Below are 20,756 nucleotides of genomic sequence, written 5' to 3'. Positions count from 1 at the left end.
AGCTCCATAGAGGGAATATGGGGAGGGAAGCAGAGGGAAGGCTGGCCTGCTTGTGGTGAGAGCAGTGGGAATAGCTAGGCCCCCTTCCTCCATAGCCAGCGATGGGCAAGTCCGCATGATAAGCTGTGGAGCAGACAAGAGCATCTACTTCCGCACTGCACAGAAGGTGAGGTTACTGGGTGTCCCTGAATGGGGCAATGGGTTTGTGGGTGGGGCGTGGGGTCGCTACGATTCCCCTACCTGAGGTTACGAGAGGTGAAGGGCGGCAAAAGCAAGGCTCTCTGGGTCTGGTGAGGCATTTGGGCGTGGGGTCTGCCCTCATGCTCCACCCCTGCAGTCTGGAGATGGAGTACAGTTTACACGGACACACCACGTGGTACGGAAGACGACCCTCTATGACATGGATGTGGAGCCCAGCTGGAAGTACACAGCCATCGGCTGCCAGGATCGAAATATTCGGTGGGCATCCCTTTCTCAGACCATCTGACCACATTCCTTCATGCCCGAGGGGGTCAGCTCTAGGCAGCTCAGCCCTCTGTCTATCTTTTTGTCCAGGACTTTGTGCCCCCTTGAGCCTACAGAATGAGCACTTTGCCTCACCCAAGAGGTGGTAGCCCCTTTGGTGTTGGGGAGTGGCTTCCAGAGAGAACAGAGCTGCGGGTGAATGCTGGCTTTGCTGCCACCCAAGTGACCGTGACCTCCTCCTCATGTGAATGAGTGTGTTTCTCCGCAGGATCTTTAACATCAGCAGCGGGAAGCAGAAGAAGCTGTTTAAAGGGTCGCAGGGTGAGGATGGCACTCTGATTAAGGTAAGGGCCCAGTAGGATGGGCGTTGGGCTAGAGAACGGGAGAACGGGGTGCTGGGTGGAGAGGGACTGGTGCTTCCTGTCCTCGTCCAGCTGTATGTCCCACTCCTCAGGTGCAGACAGACCCCTCAGGGATCTACATTGCTACCAGCTGTTCCGACAAGAACCTTTCCATTTTTGACTTCTCCTCAGGCGAGTGTGTGGCTACCATGTTTGGCCACTCAGGTGAGTATAGCCCTGATACTCTCCCCCTGGAACGTACCTCTTTCTTCCTTTAGTTTCCTGGGTCCCAGCAGAACTGTCTGTCCCTCCCCTCTAGCTAACTCCCTGTGTGTTGGGACAGACACTTGGCTGGGACTTCAGGGGGGCTCATAGGCCGTATTCTTTGTTCTTCACAGAGATTGTCACTGGCATGAAATTTAGTAACGACTGCAAACATCTCATCTCTGTGTCAGGGGACAGGTGAGCAGAAGCCAGCTTCCCTGAGACATAGATTCTTCCTCTGTGCCACAAACACACCCTGTCCCTCCCCTCTCTTCGACTCAGTGATGTCTTGGGAAGTAGGGCTGAACAGGGATATTGGCTGGGCCTCACCTGGCACTGGAGGGTGGCTCTGGTCTCCTTGCCAGCCTGTGGAGAAAGGGGTACTAGCGGTGTCACCACCCACAGAGACCTACCTACCTACCCCTCCCTCACCCACCTCTGTGGCCCTCCCCCAGCTGCATATTTGTGTGGCGCCTGAGCTCTGAGATGACCATCGGCATGAGGCAGCGTCTGGCCGAGCTGCGGCAGCACCAGCGGGGGGGCAAGCAGCAAGGACCGTCCTCTCCCCAAAGGGCTGCTGGGCCCAACCGGTGAGAACAGAGTGTGGGGGATGGACAAGCGGTGGGTGGGCATCCAGACTGCTCGCTGTGGTGGCACGGCTCCCCCTCCTTGCTCTGGACCCGCCATTCGGAAACTCTGTATCTCCCAATACCTGTTTCTCACACGAACGCCCAAGATGTTGGCCTCTTCCCCTATTGAGTCTCCCCTCCCCCTGACCTTCCTTGTCTTGGACTCAGGCACGAGGCCCCATCGATGCTATCTCCTGGACTAGCTCTCTCATCAGACAGTGACAAGGAGGGAGAAGACGAGGGCACTGAAGAAGAAGAACTTCCAGCTCTGCCTGTCCTTGCCAAGGGTACCAAGAAAGAGCCAGGTCTGTGGAAGTCTGATGTGGGCCAGATAGGCGCCAGTTGGTGCAGTGGCTAGATGTGCCCTTTCGGGGGCTGCGGGGGTGAGAGCAGTGTGAGCTGAGGAAACTGGAGCATTGTCATAGCCTCGTAGGGCGTGGGCTGCTGTGGGACCAGCGCTGCACGGTGGGTGGGCGCGAAACTCTCTCTGACTGCCGGTCTCTGTCTAGCCTCGGTGCCCAGCGCGGCCCTGCCCCGAAGCCTGTCCCACTGGGAGATGAGTCGGGTGAGTCACCGTCGTTAAAATGTCCTTGCAAGGTTACCAGAAGTGGAGGACAGTGAAAGCAGGGCTCTCTGCACCTGGGGAGGCATTTGGGCATGGGATCTGCCCACGTGCTCCACCCCTTGTGTCCAAGGAAGGGGAGCTCGAGCCTCTGCGCTGGTTCCAGGTGAGGGGTGACGAAGTCCAGGTATTTCCTCCCTGTGGCCTGCAAGGATTAGTCACCACTAGGGGAAGTACTCTGCTTGTTCAGCCTCCTGGGGGCCTGGGAGTAAACAAAGAACATGTTGAGGTGGGGAGTAGAAAAGGGGTCTAAGCCGAATGGTTACAAGGAAATTGCAAGAAAGTCAAAGGGCCAAAGAACTGAAATCTGGAGAAACTGTAGTTCTAAAGACCCAGGTGAAGAGAGAAGCTCAGAACTTCCAGAAGAGTTAGAGGGAAAAGGCCTTAAGAGGACCAGTAGCTGAGTGGCAACTTCAGGGTGGCTGGGAGGAGGATGAAGGCTTGCAGAGGCTGCCCAGCCTTCCGTTGTCCCGCGTCAGGGTTTCAAGCTCCAGCACCTTTCATTGTCAGCAGCAGTTTCATGGGATGATGGTGGTGTGGTGTCTGGTGCCTTCTGACCAGGCCATGTGTCTCAGGTTTGTCCTTGGTGCTGTGAATGGACTTGGGGCTGTCCTCAGAGTGGGGGCCTCTTAGAGACTCCCAGCTCTGAGGTGTCCATGACACCGGTGAGGACGAAGACCAGAAGGTCCTCTAGGACAGGACAGAGAGTGAAGCTGAGAGCCTGAACTCTGGAGCCAGACTACCTGAGCTGTAACCTGCAGGCAGACTGTCTGTGGGACTTGGACAAGTTACTTAAGGCCTCTGTGCTTCAGTTTTCCCATCTGTACATGTGAGGCGAATGGTAGTACCTCCTTCATAAGGTGGTTGTGAGGATTAAATGAACTAATACGTGTAAAGTGCCTGGCACACAGTAGGTGACGTGTGAGTGTTTGCTAAGACTGTTGTGTGATTGTTACTGTTATTCCTCTCCTACCCCCTCCCCACACCAGGCACAGGAGACAGAGGAGTTCCTGGATCCAGCTCCTGCAGCCAACCAAGGACCCAGAAGAAGGGGGCGCTGGGCTCAGCCAGGCGTGGAGCTGAGTGTTCGCTCCATGCTGGACCTGCGGCAGCTGGAGGCGCTGGCCCCAACTCCTCGGGGCCCTAGCCAGGACTCTCTGGCTGTGAGCCCTTCAGGTCCTGGGAAGCATGGTCGGCAGGCCCCTGAGACCTCACATGCTAGCCAGGTGAGCCCGCTTTCTCCCAGCGAACTAGAGATCTCCAGGCAGCTTTAGCCAGCCTTGTGCCAGCAGCTGGGGCCTGAGCATTGGTCCAGCTGTGCTTGCTCTGCCTCTGTGGGACATGGATAACCTGAGCTGCAAAGTCAGGTGGGGCTGGCTAGGCTGTGCGGTACGGTGCTTGGGGTGCAGAAGCAAAGGGTAGCCTTTGTCCTGGGCTGGGTTCCTTGGAGGGCTCATGATATGAAGTGGTGGCTGGAGGTTGGCAGCCCAGAGTGCTAATGTAGTTCTTCCAGAAGCTCAAGAACACTAGTTGGAACCCAGCCTGGCTTTTCGGTGTCTGTCCTCAGAGTCGGAGCTTCCCCCGGAATTGGTGCCCACTGGATCCTTGCCCACCTCCACCTCCTCTCCCAGACCCTCACTCACGTCAGCAACCCCAGTGATGTTTCCAGAATGTGTGTTTCCCTTTGTGTGTTTCCAGAATGAAAAGCGCCCCCGGCCTCAGGCTTCCCAACCCTGTTCCTGCCCCCACATTATCCGATTGTTGTCCCAAGATGAAGGGGTCTTTGCCCAAGAACTGGAGCCTGCACCCATCGAAGACGGTATTGTCTACCCGGAGCCGAGTGACAGCCCCACCCTGGATACCAGGCAAGGGTCCTGCAGACTTCTGGGGCCATGCACCACCCGCCTCTTCTTCCCTTCCCTCCGAGGGTTCTGTATTTGGGTGGGGGGCTGGCCCCAGGCACTCAGAGCTTGCCCACCACTGCCTCATCCCCAGTCCTGCTCACGGGTGGGGCAGAAGGAAGGCAGAGATCCAGTGGGGCTGCTGCTCACCATTGCTCACTGCCTCCTCTTTCCCCTCTTGGCCTTTCTGGCAGTGAGTTCCAGGTGCAGGCACCAGCCCGAGGGACCCTGGGAAGAGTGTACGCCGGCAGCAGGGGCTCAGAGAAGCACAGCCCTGACAGTGCCTGCTCCGTGGACTTCAGCAGCAGTCGCCTTTCCAGCCCTGAGCATCCCAATGAAGGTGGGGCTGCAGCCCTGAGGGAGGGCCGGGACCACGCGGGTCAGTGGACTGAGGTGGGAGTGGAGGCTCTGGCGACAGAGGGTTGCAGCGTGATGCTTCTCTCCCCCTCCCCCACAACCAGACTCCGAGAGCACAGAGCCCCTGAGTGTGGATGGCATTTCCTCAGACCTTGAAGAGCCAGCCGAGGGTGATGAGGAAGAGGAGGAAGAGGAGGGAGGCACTGGCCCCTACGGGGTGCAGGAAGGCAGCCCCCATACCCCGGACCAGGAGCAGTTTCTAAAACAGCACTTTGAGACTCTGGCCAATGGGGCTGCTCCAGGTGTGGTCACATTGGTCACCGCAATCTACCCTTCTTTCCCCTTGCCCCGCTGAGGGTCCAAGGGCAGGCCATGCCCGGGGACTGCTTTCTAGGGGAGGCAGAGTCTGGGCAGGAGCTTGCTTCAGTCCCTGATTTCTGTCACCCTGGCAGGGGGCCCAGTCCGGGTACCAGAGCGGACAGAGTCTCGGAGCATCTCCTCACGATTCCTGTTGCAAGCGCAGAGCCCCGCACTCAGGTACTGTCCCCACAGCAGCTCACTTTCCTACAAGGAGCTCTAGCTCTCCTAACCTCGCAGTGCTCCCAATAGGGTCAGCCCTGCGCCTGGGGCAGCCTGCAGCCCTCTTCTCTCCAAGGCTCTGTCTTCCATGCCCAGCAGCATTGTGCACTCCAAGTTTGGGGACAGCTGTCCTGGCTGGCTTTGTGCCCACCCTTCTCTCCTAGTGCCTCGTTAGTGCTGTGAGAGCTTCTCCCCGTCTTGGCAGGGAGAAGCCCTGAGCCTCCTCTGGGCCTTCTTCCACATTTCCTCCCTAGGGAACCATCCCCATCTTCCTCAAGGCTGGCAATGACATCGAGGCCAGCCCAGGTGCCGCAGGCTTCTGGCGAGCAGCTGAGAGGCAGTGGTGCCAATCCTCCAGGAGCACCCCCGGAGGCGGGGCCTTCCCTCGGGAACCCTGGCCCCCAGCAGGCAGCCCCTGTGCTGTTGCCACGACGCCGTCTCAACCGGGACAGTAGCTGGGCCCCCAAGAGAGTGGCCACAGCCAGCGCCTCAGGTGGACTCCAGAAAGCCCAGTCGGTGCAGAGTCTGGTGCCACAGGGTGAGGAGCCTGGGGGGCTCAGCTCTAGGTGTGGGGAGCGTGGAGCCCATGGGCATGCTAGAGGAAAGTGGCCTCACGTGGCCCTGATGTGTCACTGTGCTTGCCAGTGGGAGCCCCTTAGTGGGTATGTGCAGGGCACAGCAGCTCCTGGAGAGTTGAGCCTTAGCACCCGGGACGCCGTCCTCACCACCTGATCTGTGTATGTCTCTGTCTCCCCTGCAGATGAGGCCCCTCCACCAGGCCCGTTGCTCTTACAGGAGATGGAGGCCCAGGGGCGCTTGTGCTCCCTGCCCCAAGCTGACAGCCGTCTGTCTCAGCCCCACTCCTACCGGAACCCCACCACCAGTTCCATGGCCAAGATATCCCGCAGCATCTCTGTTGGGGAGAACCTGGGCCTGGCTGCCGAACCTCAAGCTCCTGCCCCCATCCGAGTCTCGCCACTCAGCAAGCTGGCCCTGCCCAGCCGGGCTCACCTGGTCCTGGATATCCCAAAGCCACTGCCTGATCGCCCTACCCTGGCCACATTCTCACCTGCTACCAAGGGCCAGGCCCCTGGTGAGGCAGAACAGCCTGGCCCCCCAGCGGGCCTGGCGAAGGCTCACAGTACATCTGAGAGACGGGCCTGTTTGGGGGAGGGTGCCACTCCCAAGCCTAGGACCGAGGGCCAGGCTCAGCCTGGGCCCAACAGTCCCCGTGCCCAGCAGCTGCCGGTCAGCATCCTCCTCCGAGGCCCTGAGAGCCTGCAGTCCCCACCCCCTGAGAAGACTCCCAGCCCTGTGGAACGCACCAGGCCGGGGGCGGCCCAGAGCCGGGACTCAGGTGTGCACAGCTCCCAGCTCTCATCTCCTGCCCCGTCCTCTCTCTCCCGTGTCTGTTGGCCAGTCTCTGGCTCAATCCCATTTCTGTGCATCCAGCCTCTGGTGTATTTCATCCTGTCTGCTCCTGTTTCGGTCCATTAAGTCACACCCCTGATGGTGAGACACTCCTGCCGACCTTCATGATCTCCCTGTGACCCACTTGCCCCTTCAGTGCCTTCCGGCCCCTGGGACTGGAGCTGGAGCTGGCCCTTTCCTCTGGACCTTGTTTCCTGGGTGGTGTTGGGAGGGTGTCGGGAAGGAAGGAGGCAAGAGGAAGGGACTGAGGGCGTGCGATGCTGGGTGGGGTGGGGGTAGGCCTCTCTTCCTCTGAGTGACCCCTGGGTGGGGAGGCCTGAAGGAGCAGCTTTGCTGGGTCTTACTGAGCTGTCTGTCCCTCCCAGAACCAGCCGTGAGCCTGGAGCAGTGCGAACAGCTTGTGGCAGAGCTGCAGGGCAGTGTGCGCCAGGCCGTGCAGCTCTACCACTTGGTACGTGTTGGGTACCCCCCGGCGGGAAGACAGAGCAGGTCAGGAGTGCTAGCTGAGTATCTGGAACATAATGATAAGGCTCTTCCACCAATGGGCGGGTGGAGCAACTAGGAACATTCTGAGTAGGTGAGTGGGTTAGAAGCCAGGCCAGGCCTCGTGAACTGAGCACGTATGGGTCATTTCTGGCTAACAGCTGGAGACATCCTCAGACAGGAGGGTGAGGTGTAGAGAGCCCACATGTCTTAGTTTGCTTAGGACCACGCAGCTTATGCCTGTTGTCCAAGTATAATTATTAATAGTACCCCTTTTCATATTCAAAACTGACTTGGCCACCCTAAACATAGGGGACAATCCAGCAGGGGCCAAGATTTGAAAGAGGAGTTGCTAACAAGATGTAGATGGTGCCAGATCTGACAGTCACCCCCAGGGTCTGCCTCCGTCCCCTAGCCTCTGGTCATACTTGCTGGTCTTGGAGTGTGCAACTCCCAGCCACACCTAGCAGGGCATGCAGTCCCTTCTTTGGGGCAGGCTGGACACCGGCAGGGCCCCTCCCTTTTCTACATCCATTGACAGTCCCCTCCACTGTTCCTCCACCTCACTTCCGGGGTCCTGTTGCAGGTGGCCAGCTGCAAGACACCCTCAGCAGAGCAAAGTCGCATCACCCAGCTCCTCAGAAACACCTTCTCCTCCGTGCGGCAGGAGCTAGAGGCCCTGGCCGGGGCCGTGTTGTCCAGCCCAGGCGGGAGCCCTGGGGCTGCGGGCGCTGAGCAGACACAGGCCCTGCTGGAGCAATACTCAGAGCTGCTGCTTCGAGCCGTGGAGCGGCGCATGGAACGCAGACTCTGAGTTCCAGAAGCCTGTCCCAAGTGAATGCTCCCTCGATTCCAAACTGCAGCCCCTCCTCCACTCACCAAAACCTGTGGGGTTGCTTGGAGTGGATAGCAGGGATCAGTGCTCAGAGGGGAAGCAGCTTTCCCAGCTGTTCCTCATGGGGTCCCTGTATTTATTAATTTATTTCCCTGACTGTTGCCTCACTTTCTTGGAACTCCTGCCTCCACAGCCCCTCCAGTGGCTCACACAGGGGTAGGTCTTGGGCCTTTGTCATCTTGGTGCTGTGAGGAGTAGGAGGGCAGCCTGCCTCATCTGGGGGAAATCGGGAAAGGCTGGCCCTCCCTTCTGAGAAGCCATTTGAAATTACTGCAGGGATCAGCTCCCTGGGGTGGAGCACACACAGGGTATTCAGTGGGGTAGAGGTGAGAGGTGATCTGGTATCCATGCCCTTTAGCCAACAACGGAGCTTCACCTCTACCTCCACTCCCCCCCCGTCCCCCCCCCCCCCCCCCCCCCAATCCAATACCAGCTGCACTCCCCTGGCTGCCAGAGCAGGGGTTGTTTTCCGCACTTGCTGGCAGTTCAGAAAGGCAGAGCCCTCTGGCCCTCTGGAGCACTCCCAGCCATCAGGAGGCTTGAGTTGATGTCAAGGCCCGAGCCACCACATTCCACTCCCGTTCCCCCTCCAAGAGAGCCCTAGCATCGTCTCTTCCTGTGCCCCCTCTCTCCTGGCCGGAACTGTGGAGCCAGCTGTGGGACGTTGCTGCAGGACAGTAAAGCCCTGTGCTGGGCAAACATGAAGCCCTGGCCTCCTTCCCTCAGCCCCTTGGCCTTCCCTGTCCTCCAGCCCTGGTCCCCAGTAGGCTCCTGGAGCCGAGGCCACCTTCTCCCTGCATCCTGAGTGATGCTCAGTCAGAGGTCTGTGTTGGAACTTCCCTCATAGTTTACAGGGCGCTGGCCCACCTTCTAAGGACCTTGGCCACAGGTGAAATCGAAACACACACATACACACACACATATTGAGTGTTCATTGGTAGGGCACTTGGCTGGCTGATGGGTACCTGGTTTTCTCTCACATCCCACCCTAGCTTCACCAACCTGGCTCTTAAAACAGAACATGAAAAGGGAAGGAACACACTAAGCCTGAAATCTGGATTCTTAGTGTCCACAGCCTAGCTGATGTGAGATGGCCTCAAAGGCAGTGCTGGGCACCCAGGGGTACTGGGTACTGGAGGTTGAAGAGAGGGAGGCACATGGGACTGCAGCAGGGGCCAAGAGACACACTGGAAAGGTGGTAGGTGGGACAGGTAAGTGGCAGAGGTCAGGGGATAGATTAGAATTAGAAGGGCAGTTTTAGGGGTGAGGGGAAGGAGCTAGGGCACAGTGGGCAAGTAGAGTAGGACCAAGTAGTGAAGCACTTGTTGAAGAGTTGGGGTGAAGAACATGTGTCTCTAGGCCCTACTGCCTCCTCTGCCTCAGGTAAGTCAGGGCAGCTCTACCACAGCTCCAGGCCACAGAAGTCCATTTCTGTATGGGCTCTGCTGGCTCTGTAGGCAGAGGCTTAGCAAGAAATTAGATTCTGAAGGGTGTGCAGCTCTGTTTGCATCAGTCACCTGAACAGGTGAAACCTATTTCACCCTCACTCTTCTCTACTACCACCACCTGCTTGGCCAACGTGCAAAGAAATCCTGGCCCAAGAACTCTCACAGCTGAGAGTGGGCCCCGGGAGGGCTGCAGCTGCCCTTGTCAGAATTAGAAATCCACTCTCACCGTACCCCTAACCCGCACACCAGCCGCAGTCCACCGCAAATGGGGTTCAGGCCTGGCCCTCTGGGCTGGGTTCTTGGCCATCCTCAGCCAGTCTGTCCTTCATGAGGAAAAGGCGCTACACTGCTGCCAAGGTTTGTGAGAAGGTGGCCGCCCTTCCCCTACCCCCAGCCCAGCGTGCGGGTTGGGGGGTCTTGTGGCCGGCGCCCGCCCCCTTCTGCATGTCTGAGGCCACCGGCGACTGCCGCCCCCGTTCAGATCTGCCCTGACCCAGTTTTGAAAGCCCCTTATTTATAACTTTTATACTTTGTCCAGGCCATGGCGCTTCCCTCCTCCCCAGGTCTCACAGGGCAGAGGCTGTTTTTAACATGTCCGTTTGTACTGATGTATGAACTCGTCAATAAACACAATCATTTGCTAACCCAGGGTTGCCAGCGAGTGGGGCAGGCGAGAGGAGGCGCGGCTTCTCGCCGAGTGGATACAAAATCTGTGGTTGCCTGGGGGTGTATGGGGGTGGGCAGTTGGAAGCTGCGGACTTCAGCGTTAGTGTTGGGGAGGACGAGGCGTGGGGGAGGGCGGGGAGCCCGGGCTCCAGGCCGCAGGGAAGGGCGGGGCCTCGGGCCCGGGGCGAGGTCTTAAGGAGAAAGGGAGGGAGGGGCGGTGGCGGCGTCATCATGGCGGATGCAGCTTTGGAGGCTGTGCGAAGGGAGTTACGGGAGTTCCCGGCTGCGGCAAGGGGTGAGTGGGGTGGCTCGTCGACCGCAGAGCAACTACAAGATGCGGGAGGGGCCCTGGGCTTGCCGAGAACCGGGTCGCGGATCCGGGTGCGCCCTGGTTCTTCCTGGGCTACTGGTACCAGAGTGCACCGTGTTTCTTTTCCTCAAGGGGTGCGGAACCTCGTGCACGTGACTGGTGGTCGGCCCCTCTGTGATGGCGCGTGTCGCAGCCCCGTTCCCCAGCCCCCTGGGTGGGCCCTCAGCTCCCCTCCTTCCCTGTTCCCGCACTTTCGTGGCTTCTTGGGGTGACTCTTCACATTATTCCCAAGACCCGGCCCAGTCTTTACTCTGGTGGCGTTCTGTGTTTCCCACCGTCAGCCGGCACCGAATACTCGGGGCATTCTGTTGTTGCCCTTCCCACCCTTCTCTGTTGTGAAATCTTTAAGGTTTCTCCCTCTCTGAACCCCCGCTGGATCGCTTCCTTCAGGAAAAGACTCCTCCAAGCTGCGAGCACTGCAGAGCTTTGGGAGAACTGGAGGCAGCTGTACTGGAGTGGGGCGCGAATCCGCGTCCCCTGCATCGGCAGGCAGGCTCTCAACCACTGCGCCACCAGGGAAGCCCCCCTGCTTGGTTTTTATTTTTCTCTTATTCTCTTCCTTTTTTTCTTTCTATTTTTAAGCAGTATCTTATCACTGAATAGTGACATGGGCACGTGGTTTAAAAAACAGCAGACTCGGGGCTTCCCTGGTGGCGCGGTGCTTTAGAGTCCGCCTGCCGATGCAGGGGACGCGGGTTCGTGCCCCGGTCCGGGAAGATCCCACATGCCGCGGAGCGGCTGGGCCCATGAGCCATGGCCGCTGAGCCTGCGCGTCCAGAGCCTGTGCTCCGCAACGGGAGAGGCCACAGCAGTGAGAGGCCCGCGTACCGCAAAAAATAAATAAATAAATAAATAAAATAAAACCCCAGCAGACTCAACACAATGTAAAGTAAGCTTCCCTACCATTCCAGGCTCCAGTATGCATCCTTCCAGAAATACTCTGTTAATATCTACACACAAACCTATGACTGTTCTATCTCCCTTTTTATACAAATGGTAGCTTGTTAAGCGCACTCTTCTGTACTGTGTATCTTGAAAATCGTTCCATATCACTCTACTTCAGTCTTTTTCAGTCTTTTCCACCTCTGCTGTGTACTAATGCTGTAATTTATTTAATCAGCCCACTATTGGTAGGCATTTAGGCCATTTCCAGTCTATTGTTTTCAATACTGCAACCAATATTTTAAACGAACGTTTAACCAATACTTAGTAAGCTCTTCAGTGTGCCAGGCTCCATTCAGTATGTTTAGGATACATCAGCGAACAAAACAAATCTCTACCCTTGTAGAGCTTACATTCTAAGTGAGGAGACCATTAACCATAGGCACATTAAATGAGTAAATTACATAGTAGAAAAAAATTGGGTTAGAAGATAAGTGCTTTGGGGTAAAAAAGTAAAGCAGAATGAGGAGGCTCGGGATGTGGGGTGGAGGGCAGGTTACAAGTTGAAATGAGGTCAGGGTAGGCCTCTTCGTTAAGGCGACATCTGAGCACTGGCTTGAAGAAGGAGGGGAGGAGGGGAGCCGAGCAGACCTCTGAGAGACAAAAGCTTTCCAGGAGAGGGCACGTGGGTCAGATGCCCTATGGTGGCAGTGTGCCGGGTGTGTTCAGGGATCAGTGAGGAGGCTGGTGTGCCTGGAGCAGAGCCTTTGTGCACATGTGTGTTTTTGTTGGTTAAATTCCTAGCAAAAGAATTGTTGGACCAGAGGAATTGTTTGCATCCTTTTTGAAATTCTCACTTGGAAGCCCCAGGAGGGAATAGTGGCCATTCTCTAAAGGAAATCTATTAAACGGTGAAAAAGTAAAACTGAAATAATTACAGAAAGTACAAAGGGTTAAAAAAAAAAAAAAAAAGGCAGTGTCCACTTATTTTAAGACTCCTAGTAAGAATAACGGGGAGATTTATTGAGCCCCACCGGTTGACTGCTTAGATGGGCTGGCATGACTGGGAAGGCCCTTTGGCAGGTTCCTCGCCCTCACTCCCTTATCTACCTGGCACGTTCCATCTTGCCTCTTGAGCCAGTGAAGGAAGCATACTTCCTTTTCAGTTTTCCGGGATCCACCAGGGTCTTCCCACTCAGTTTCAATTTTTGATCTAAAGACATTTCACTTTCCAGCTGATGGCAAGGCCCAGATGACCGGCGTGGAGACGCGGTCATGAGAGAGAGCGTGACCTCGGATGTGGAAATGAGTGCAGTGGCTGTTGGGATAGGATGTAGTAACCACCCACTGGGGACCAAGACATTCAGGCTAGACCGCAAGGATGAAAATAACACAGCAAAGCCGATGCCCTGTATAAAAGCCAGGAGGAAGGCATTCCAGTGTGAGTGAGCAGCAGGAACAACGTTTGGCACCACCTGAGTAAAGTGTGTGCTGACGGGCAGGCACCAGACAGGAGGAAACCGGACTGGAAAAGTAGGTTGGGCCTCATCACGGAGTGTCTTGAATGTGTGTGCCAAGGCTGACTGTATTTTGTAAAGAGCAGTGGTAAGCCGTCAAAGGACTTTTTACTAGAGGTGTGACAAGATGAGATTGTATTTTAGGAAGATGACTGGGCCAGGGTGGGGGATGCTTTGAGAAGGAGTGGAATTAAGCCAAGGAAACCAGTTAGTTCACTGCAGCAATCATCCAGCCAGGAGATTTTGGAGACTTATATTCAACCATTAAGCAAATATTTACTGAGCACCTACTGTGTGCTAGGTCCTGGGGTGGGGGGGTACATCAGTGAATAAGAAGCATCCCTGCCCTCATGGAGCATACATTCTAGCAAGAGAGATGGATAAACAAATGGAATAAGTAAAATATATAGTGTTAGATAGTGAGAAATGATAAAAATAAGAAGGGAAGGGGTATAAAGATTGTTGGGGGCAGGTTACAATTTTAAAAAGGGTGGCCAGAGAGGGAAGCCTCATCAAAGTGACATTTGAGGACCCAAATGAGCTAACTTTGAATGTGGTTACCAGCAGAGGAAAGGGGTGTGTGTGGCTTGAGAGACATAGGTGGTAGAATCAACAGGACTTAGAGGTGTAATCAGTAGGATACCAGGAATGAGAAGAAAGAGTCGAAAAGAAGAGATTTTGGGGGCTTCCCTGGTGGTGCAGTGGTTAAGAATCCGCCTGCCAATGCAGGGGACACAGGTTCGAGCCCTGGTCCAGGAAGATCCCACATGCCTCAGAGCAGCTAAGCCCGTGCACCACAACTACTGAGCCTGCACTCTAGTGCCCGCAAGCCACAGCTACTGAGCCTGCGTGCCTAGAGCCCGTGTCCTGCAACAAGAGAAGCCACCGGGATGAGAAGCCTGCGCACCGCAACAAAGAGTAGCCCCCATTCACCGCAACTAGAGAAAGCCCGAGCGTAGCAACGAAGACCCAACGCAGCCAAATATAAATGAATAAATAAGTAGATGAGAAGGGATTTCTGTTAAGGGTGACACAGGGCCACTATTGACCTCTGCACAGGTGGCGCACCACACAATCTGCCCAAACACACATGGCAGCCCTGGGTGTCTGAGGCTGGTGATGCTGTTCGGTAAGACCAGAAGACAGTTCAGCCCTTACTTTTCTTCCGATGGTTTTGTGTGGCAGCCTGTCTCTCCAGTTAGGTTGTAAGCTTCTTGAGATGATGCTCGAATCATCCCTTAATACCTCCCCGATGGCCCAGCCAAGTCCTCAGCACATTTTAGGTGCTCTTCAGAACCTTGGCCCACCCATTACAAGCGTTGGCCTTGGGGTCTCAGCTCTACTCATTCTGGAGCTCCCGACACTGCCTCCATGGCTGCCTTTCCTAATGGATGCCAGGAGGTTGGCCACTCCAGAGTAGGAAAGCCAGGGGTTCACCGTGCAGGGCCGGATGTGGCCCCCTGGAGGGTTTGGGTTGTGTGCCGAGCAGCAGCCCATGGCCCCGTGGACTCTTAGGGCCCATCCTGGTGTGTTTATGGGTGTTTCACACTTTCTCCTTTTAATTTCTCTCCTCATTCTTCTATTCCTGGTTGTCCAGGGTCCCTTGGTCACCTATAGGCATTGCCTGGTGACACAGTGAACTGCCCAGAGAGGGCATCTCTTATGCAGGCTGTGGGGCAGCAACTGGGTACTGTTGGCCTCAACCCCCTTCCCCCGCCTCTTTCTCTCAGAGCTCAGCGTGCCTCCTGCTGTGCCCTACCTGGACAAGCCCCCGGGTCCACTCCACTTCTACCGTGACTGGGTCTGCCCCAACAGGCCCTGCATCATCCGAAATGCCCTGCAGCACTGGCCAGCCCTCCAGAAGTGGTCCCTCCCCTACCTCAGGTGGGGGCTGCCCTGGGTGCAGAGAGTGGGCGGTGCCTTGGGGCATCTGGGCTTGGACTGAATGTCCATTCCTCTAGAGCCACAGCGGGCTCCGTGGAGGTGAGCGTGGCGGTGACCCCAGATGGTTACGCGGATGCCGTGCGAGGGGACCGGTTTGTGATGCCTGCCGAGCGCCGCCTGCCCCTGAGCTGTGTGCTGGATGTGCTGGAGGGCCGAGCACAACACCCCGGGGTCCTCTACGTGCAGAAGCAGTGCTCCAACCTCCTCACCGAGCTGCCCCAGCTGTTGCCTGATCTGGAGCCCCACGTGCCCTGGGCCTCTGAGGCGCTGGGTGAGTGGAGGTGGGGCCCGGGCAGGGAAGAAGCGGGAAGGTGGGAGCCAGCCCCGCTTGCCGCTCCTCTCCCCTTGCTGATGACGGCCCACACTCCTGGCCCCACGGGGTCAGCTCCCTCAGCCTTGACTTCATTTCGATGAACTACTGAAGATGGCTGCCCTTCCTTCTCCAGGGGACAGAGGCCCCTCGCCATGCTCATCCACCTCTGCCCCTTCTCCCTGCCGTTTTCCTGGGGCCCCTCTGCTCCCCGCCCAGGTCCTGGCCCAGCATCACTGTGTGGTGGTAGTTCCCAGCCTGGCCTCTCCTAACTCGCCCTCTTTCCTCTGACCCACAGGAAAGATGCCTGATGCTGTGAACTTCTGGCTGGGGGAGGCAGCTGCAGTGACATCATGTAGGTGTCGGGAATACAAAGGTGGGGAGGAGGTTGTGGGGAGGGAAGGCGAGGCGGAGAGTGGACGGCTGGCCTGCAGGGAAGTCGGACTGATTGATCTCTAAGATTTCTCCTGGGATTCTGGGACTCAGGCATAACAGAGGGCCTTCCCCAGCAGCTCAGGCGGGTGAAGGTGCCCGCGGCATTGGACCCGGGGGCCACTGTTTCTTGTAAGGTCCCTAGAAAGCACTGAAGGCCAGCTAAGTCAGGGGTAGACTCAGAAGAACCCTGTTTGTGTGAATTCCCCTCCTGGTGAGTGTCAAGTCCCTGGCAGGCAGAGATCTGAGGTGCCTGAATGCCTGCCAGACTCCTCTCCTTGGCATCCCCCTGAGCCTCCTCTGACTTTGCGTGCTCTTCTGTCACACTGTAAGCTGTCTTGGGGTGCAGGGCCCCAAGTGCGAGTGTCTGCACCCTCCTAACCCTGCCCACTGGGCCCTCTGTGTCAGCAGTGCATAAGGACCACTATGAGAACCTCTACTGTGTGGTCTCGGGAGAGAAACACTTCCTGCTGCATCCACCCAGCGACCGGCCCTTCATCCCCTATGGTAGGGGGTGCAGCCTGGAGGGGCCGGGGAGCAGGTGGCCCAAAGTAGAGGGAGGGCAGTGGGTAGCCCTGGGCGGGCTGGACCCCAGGCCTGAGGTGTGGACACAGCGTCTCCACTGCACTAGGACTTCTGGCCCTCTTGCCCCTGCACCCAGGAAACAAGTGGGAGTGGTGGGCAAGCTCCAGGCCCTTTGAGGGTGCCCATAACTTTCTCCCTCTGGCTTCAGAGCTGTACACACCAGCAACCTACCAGCTAACCGAAGAGGGCTCATTCAAGATGGTGGACGAAGAGGCCATGGAGAAGGTGTCTGCTTTGTTCCTGGGCCCCGGGAGCGGGGAGGCAAGGAACCTGGGCTCTGAGGAACAGGCACAAAAGAGATGGGGAGGAGGTGCTTTGCTCTGAAGAATCCCTACGTCTGGGCCTCCCAGTGCCGAGCAGGGCAGGGCCCATGGTGTTTACCTCCAGGGACAGAGCTGGAGGGCCTGGGGGCTTTGGGCCTACTCCCTGGAATCTGCTGTGTTCCCAGGTGCCTTGGATCCCACTGGACCCCTTGGCTCCAGATCTGTCCGAGTACCCCAGTTACAGTCAGGCCCAGGCCCTTCACTGCACCGTGCAGACTGGCGAGATGCTCTATCTGCCCGCCCTGTGGTTCCACCACGTCCAGCAGTCCCATGGCTGCATGGCCGGTGAGGGGCTGCCCAGCTCACCGGGGGGTGTGTGGGGAAGCTTAGATTAGAAGGGGGACCCTTGTGCTCCGGTCTCCATTCTCTCCACAGTGAATTTCTGGTACGACATGGAGTATGACCTCAAGTACAGTTACTTCCAGCTGCTCGACTCCCTCACTAAGGTCTCAGGCCTCAACTGACCGAGCCCTGGTGAACATCGCCAAGGACGACTTACGGAAAAGGCCGCGCCCCTCCTGAGCCAGTCACCTCGAGAGGCAATCTGGAGTCAGAGGTGCTGGCTGCTGGCCCAGCTGGGCTTAGGGTCAGCTTCAGATGATCGGGAGGACCAGGAGGCGCCAGGCAGGTCTGGGTGTGGCCTCCCAGGAAGCTGGCGCACAGGTGAGGCAGCAGCCTGTTCTGGAAGAGGAGTGGGGTTCAGGTGCGGCACCACCTCACCAGCGCCGTGACCTTGGGCGAGTTACTGCCTCACAGCCTCAGTGTGCTGTCTGTAAAACAGAGATAACGATCGTTCCTACCTCATGGCGTGTTGGCGATGGTATCTGTAAGGATGGCACCAGTCTGGCGCAGAGGAAGGGTTCAATAAAAGGCGGCTATGATTCACGTATGTGCTAAGGCTCCCTCATGGTTGCCTTCTGTGGTCTGGTGAGGTCTGGAAGGTTCAGGTAAACATTTCAGGGTGACCCTGCTTGGGGGTGAGGGCTGGGTCCAGGCCGGGGCCCGAGGAGATCTCTGCAGCCGAGACCTCTCTGTCCCCGGCCGCTGTCACAGCCTCTCTGGGGCAAGCAGGCCGACCTCAGCCTTGTTGTCACTCTGTGGCACGGAGCTCGTTGACGGAGGGCTTGTAAAGTTCTCGCTAGCTTCGCTCTGGCCTTGTTTGCTCTCCACCTTCAGCTCCACAGCAGCTGGTGGGGTCTTGTTCCCTAAGGGTTGCCCTTGTTTCCCTCACAGCAGGCACAGATAGGAGGGGACGGAAACCCCTGTCCCTCGTGGGTCTCTGCACTCGCTGTCCCCACCGTGCCCCCTTGCCCCAACCTGGCCTTGGGGACGGAAGAGCCCCCTTCCCCGGCTGCCACCCAGCACCCAGCTCCAAGGTGGAGGCAGCCCGGCACGTGGCTTTGAAGGGCTGTTTCACAGAACAAGCCACAGCCCTGCCGGCTCACGCTGGGGCCCGGGGCGCTCCCCTCAGGTTGGCCAAGCACTTCAGTGAAGACAGGGCGGTTCTGTCACGTTGGCACCAGGAGGCTGTGGAAGGCCCTGGGGTTGGGGACGCGGCTCACGGGTTTGCTGCTGCTCTGGGGCCCGCTCCCTGCCTTCCAGACCTCAGCAGCCCCTTCAGCTGCAACCCCAGCCAGACCCCCGCGGCCTCTTGCTCAGCCGCTGACGGCAAGCTCTCCTGGGGGCCCCTCCTCGAGGTCCAGGCAGGGAGAGCAGGGCTGTGGGGCCCAGTGGGCGGTGGTTGGAGAGGATGGGTCTGTGGGGGTGCTGAGCCCTCATCACGAGGGTGTCAGTGGCTCTGTGTGGGCTTAAGGTGTCTCATCTCCTGGATGGGCGGCTGGTCCAGGAGTGGGTGTGGGGCTTGGGTGGAGCTGAAGCAGTGGGCAGGAACCAGGGAGGAGCTCGAGGCCTGCTGGGACATCCCTGGCTCTCGGTGAGAAAGCTGACAGTCCTCAGTCCTGCAGGTGCTGCCCGCCATTCCTTCCTCCCGAGGACTCTCTGCCTCATGGCTCTGGTAAGACCTGCTAGGGCACTGGTCCCTGCGGGGTCTGGTTAATGCTGTTTCTTGAGGGAGCTATGGGCTTCTCCAGGTGTTTGCCGGCCTTGGACAGGGCCAGGGAGCAGAAGCCAGGGAAGAGGCAGGGTCTTGGGAAGCAGGATCATTCTGTGTTTTTCCTGCCCTAGAAATGGGCTCTAGGTAGAGCTCCCTGGCACCATGGATTTGGGCCCTGAGAACTCAGGCTCCCAGCTGCCGTCCTGGGGCCCCAGAGGAAATGGTCGCTCCTGTGTTCTTTCTGACTCAGTTGCTTAGGGCGTGATGGATGAGCTTTTCCAGCTTTGCCCCTGGACTCCGTTCCATCAGGGCCCTTCTATCCACACCCCCTTTGCTGCCCAGGGGTCCTCTCTGCCACCTAAGACCAGCCTCAAGGCTGCTTAGTAAAGGGGAGCCAGGGTTGTTGTAGGGTGGAAAGAGTAAGGGCATACTGTACCAGGAACTGGAAGCAGGTAGGTGTGGGAGTGGAGAGCACAATTCGAGCTAGCCCGCTCCAATCCTGGCCCTGGGTCTTGGGCAAGCAACTACTTAGCCTTTCTGTGCCTCTGTTTCCTTGTGGGGTTGGTCATAATAAGTAGTCCTCATGCATAGAGTGGTTGTATGATTAAATCAAGTTAATCTACATGAAGCCCTTGGACCAGAACCGGTGCAGCGTGTTGTGTAAGTGCAGGCAGGCGTCATCAGGAGATACCACAGCCGCCTTTTGGCTCAGGACTCTGGTGGGTGGAGGACAGGCCTGTGGCTGGGCAGGGCTGGTCCTTTTGGTTCAGGACTAGGCCTCAAGGTGTCACCCCAGCCTCCCCTTTGGGCCCATCAGCCTGTAGTAAGCCTGTTTCTCTCTCTCTCTGCAGGCAAAGGTGCCTGGGACCTGCTTGCTCACCATTCATGTCCTGCAGGCCCATGGCCTGCCCTCCAAGGACCTAGGTGAGTGCTGGGCCCAGAGAGGGCAGTGGTTCTGCAGCTGGCTTCAGAGTGGGGCAGGACAGTGGGAAGAGATGCGAGTAGGGCTGGGCGTGCGGCGGGTCCCAGAGAGGGTGCTGAGAGGAGGTAGTGGATGGAACGTCGAGGTCAGGCCTGCACCTCCTGCCTCCCGACCCAACCCCATTCCCTGGGTCTCTAGGTCTCCTGGGGCTGCCTGTGATGGAAGGACGTGGGCTCTGGGCAGCTGGGCTGGGAAGGGCTCTTGGCCAGCACCGGGCGCTCCTTCTTCCTTCCCACAGTGACCCCCTCTGACTGCTATGTGACTCTCTGGCTGCCCTCGGCCTCCAGCCACCAGGTCCAGACGCGCGTGGTCAAGAACAGCAGAAACCCCATCTGGAATCAGAGCTTTCACTTCCGAATCCACACCCAGCTCAAGGTGGGCAGGCATCAGCCTGGCCCTGCTCCCTGACCCACCCCTGTCCCACCCCTTCTTCCTGCGGCCCCCTTACTCTGTTCCCCTTTCAGAACATCGTGCAGTTCAAAGTCTTTGACCAGGACCTTCTGACCGAGGATGACCCTCTGTTGTTGGTGCTGTTTGACGTGGGGACTTTGCGGGCTGGGGAGTCCCGGCGTGAGAGCTTCTCACTGAACCCTCAGGCAAGGCTGTGTGCAGGCAGCGGAGGGCTTCAGCTGTGGGGAGGGGATGCTTTGGAGGGTGGCCAGGTACATGGCTTTCTTCTCCAGTGAGTGGTCCAGGCTTCCCTGGCATCCCAGAGGCCTCTGTCAGCGAGGAGCTACTGTCCACCAAAGAGCGGTCCTGTCCCCGACCCTCTGTCTTGTCCCCTAAGCCAAGGGCAGCTTTCTTGGAGCAGTCCAGGGAAGGTGGACAGTGGCTCTCCTCACCACTGGGACCGCAGCTGCCCAGGTGTCTGGGTTGGGACCTACACACACATGTACTCCTCACCGTTTCTAACTTGCTTCTTTCTCTCTACAGGGTAAGGAGCAGCTGGAAGTTGAATTTCGGCTGCAGAATCTGTAAGTCGGGCCATGGGGCAGTTCCCGGGTGGGAGTGATTCCTTCTGGGAAGGAGAGAGCCCAGCGCACCCAGAGCTGACACCCTTCCCTGGGAGGCATCAGGGGTGGAGGAGGAAAACCCAGACCTCCTTGGGGGATGGGAACCTGGATTCTCGCTAAGGGTCACTGGGGGCTCTTCCCAGGACCGACTGTGCTGAGCGCCTTGTCAGTAATGGCATCCTGGTGGTGAGTCTGGGACCCCTCCCTCGTGCTCTGTGCTCACCCTTCTCCCTGGGCCTGAAGCTGGGGCCCAGCATGGGGGTC

General features: G+C 57.8%; 2 protein-coding genes across 10 annotated transcripts in view; both read left to right on the top strand.

Moving 5' to 3' along the window:
• Positions 1 to 8,354, top strand: part of MAPKBP1 (mitogen-activated protein kinase binding protein 1) — a 50,247-nt gene extending 41,893 nt beyond the window's left edge. For 2 of the 3 annotated variants that reach the window (XM_024732443.1, XM_024732444.1), the window contains exons 15-31: positions 96 to 166; positions 338 to 459; positions 734 to 809; positions 920 to 1,031; positions 1,205 to 1,268; positions 1,526 to 1,660; positions 1,868 to 2,004; positions 2,209 to 2,264; positions 3,311 to 3,547; positions 4,020 to 4,186; positions 4,417 to 4,562; positions 4,684 to 4,881; positions 5,032 to 5,116; positions 5,413 to 5,696; positions 5,919 to 6,515; positions 6,955 to 7,040; positions 7,659 to 8,354. In XM_024732443.1, coding sequence (XP_024588211.1) covers positions 96 to 166; positions 338 to 459; positions 734 to 809; positions 920 to 1,031; positions 1,205 to 1,268; positions 1,526 to 1,660; positions 1,868 to 2,004; positions 2,209 to 2,264; positions 3,311 to 3,547; positions 4,020 to 4,186; positions 4,417 to 4,562; positions 4,684 to 4,881; positions 5,032 to 5,116; positions 5,413 to 5,696; positions 5,919 to 6,515; positions 6,955 to 7,040; positions 7,659 to 7,886 — 2,801 coding nt within the window. In that variant the 3' untranslated portion in view covers positions 7,887 to 8,354. The remainder of the gene's footprint in view (positions 1 to 95; positions 167 to 337; positions 460 to 733; positions 810 to 919; positions 1,032 to 1,204; positions 1,269 to 1,525; positions 1,661 to 1,867; positions 2,005 to 2,208; positions 2,265 to 3,310; positions 3,548 to 4,019; positions 4,187 to 4,416; positions 4,563 to 4,683; positions 4,882 to 5,031; positions 5,117 to 5,412; positions 5,697 to 5,918; positions 6,516 to 6,954; positions 7,041 to 7,658) is intronic. The other variant, XM_024732445.1, reaches the window with a different exon arrangement.
• Positions 8,355 to 10,254: 1,900 nt separating this feature from the next.
• The window catches only part of LOC112391147 (cytosolic phospholipase A2 beta-like), an 18,487-nt gene continuing 7,985 nt past the window's right edge, over positions 10,255 to 20,756 (top strand). Inside the window, exons 1-11 of one of the 7 annotated variants that reach the window (XM_024732346.1) lie at positions 10,255 to 10,376; positions 14,581 to 14,734; positions 14,812 to 15,065; positions 15,403 to 15,459; positions 15,948 to 16,043; positions 16,270 to 16,346; positions 19,349 to 19,421; positions 19,718 to 19,854; positions 19,944 to 20,075; positions 20,413 to 20,453; positions 20,636 to 20,678. In XM_024732346.1, coding sequence (XP_024588114.1) covers positions 10,313 to 10,376; positions 14,581 to 14,734; positions 14,812 to 15,065; positions 15,403 to 15,459; positions 15,948 to 16,043; positions 16,270 to 16,346; positions 19,349 to 19,421; positions 19,718 to 19,854; positions 19,944 to 20,075; positions 20,413 to 20,453; positions 20,636 to 20,678 — 1,128 coding nt within the window. In that variant the 5' untranslated portion in view covers positions 10,255 to 10,312. The other 6 variants (XR_003001415.1, XM_024732343.1, XM_024732344.1 and 3 more) reach the window with 6 other exon arrangements.

Source organism: Neophocaena asiaeorientalis, unplaced genomic scaffold (genome assembly GCF_003031525.2).
Source record: "Neophocaena asiaeorientalis asiaeorientalis breed wild unplaced genomic scaffold, Neophocaena_asiaeorientalis_V1.1 scaffold119, whole genome shotgun sequence".
Lineage (NCBI taxonomy): Eukaryota > Metazoa > Chordata > Mammalia > Artiodactyla > Phocoenidae > Neophocaena > Neophocaena asiaeorientalis.
The sequence above is the reverse complement of the archived record's forward strand: the minus strand, read 5'-3'. Positions and strand labels throughout refer to the sequence as shown.